This window comes from Eurypyga helias, unplaced genomic scaffold (assembly GCF_000690775.1).
Source record: "Eurypyga helias isolate BGI_N326 unplaced genomic scaffold, ASM69077v1 scaffold1830, whole genome shotgun sequence".
NCBI lineage: Eukaryota > Metazoa > Chordata > Aves > Eurypygiformes > Eurypygidae > Eurypyga > Eurypyga helias.
This window is the reverse complement of record NW_010224931.1, coordinates 28,040-28,749: the sequence shown is the minus strand read 5'-3', so window position 1 is coordinate 28,749 and position 710 is coordinate 28,040. Positions and strand designations below refer to the sequence as shown.

The 710-nt window shown below is 35.5% G+C and overlaps 1 protein-coding gene across 1 annotated transcript in view; it reads right to left on the bottom strand.

Moving 5' to 3' along the window:
* Positions 1-217: 217 nt before the first annotated feature.
* The window catches only part of KIAA1033 (KIAA1033 ortholog), a gene marked incomplete at its 3' end in the record, with an annotated part of 27,530 nt that continues 27,037 nt past the window's right edge, over positions 218-710 (bottom strand). The window contains exon 24 of the mRNA XM_010147213.1: positions 218-322. Coding sequence (XP_010145515.1) covers positions 218-322 — 105 coding nt within the window. The remainder of the gene's footprint in view (positions 323-710) is intronic.

The following is a 710-nucleotide window of genomic DNA, read 5'->3' as shown; positions in this document are numbered from 1 at the left end:
TTAAGATCTCTTAATGTTTATGTAACAACTGGAAGTGGCATAACTCAGATTTTCTGATATGGATCTGTGTATTAATAAAACACATTATTGGACACAAAGAACGTTACTATTACATTATTAAACTGCAAAACCAAATAAAACGTTAGGAGATGCAAGAGTTTGGAGGCTGTTGTGCAATATTAAAAAAACATAGCCAACAGTGCAAAAAAATACTTACTGTTGTGTTCATTATTCCTGTTCCATGAGTTCGAATCGAATTAGCAATGTGTCGGATATTGATAGTGTTCAAGTGTTTGTTATTACTTGTTCTTTCAATGAAGATCTGGGAGGCAAAGGGGAAGAAAAACAAAAAAAATAAAATCCTATTTTATTTACCCAAAAATGACTCTGTGATAAGTTATTAGTCTAGGTAGTCCCCATGTATTTCTGAGAGCAGCTAATAACTGGTGGTGAGGGAAAGCATCAGGAAATTAAGTATGCATGAAATAAGCTTTGCCTGATAAATTTTTCCAGTTTCTGCAAAGTGGAGATTAAACAATTCTGAGAGCTTGGGTGCAACATCCACCTCATATTTATTGAGGCTATATCCTACATTAATTGGTCTAAACTCTCTTAGCACCCGTTTGTATTTCTGGCAATAGCTGTTTCCATAGAATCACAGAATGGTTTGGGTTGGAAGGGACCTTACAGACCATCTAGTTCCAACCCCC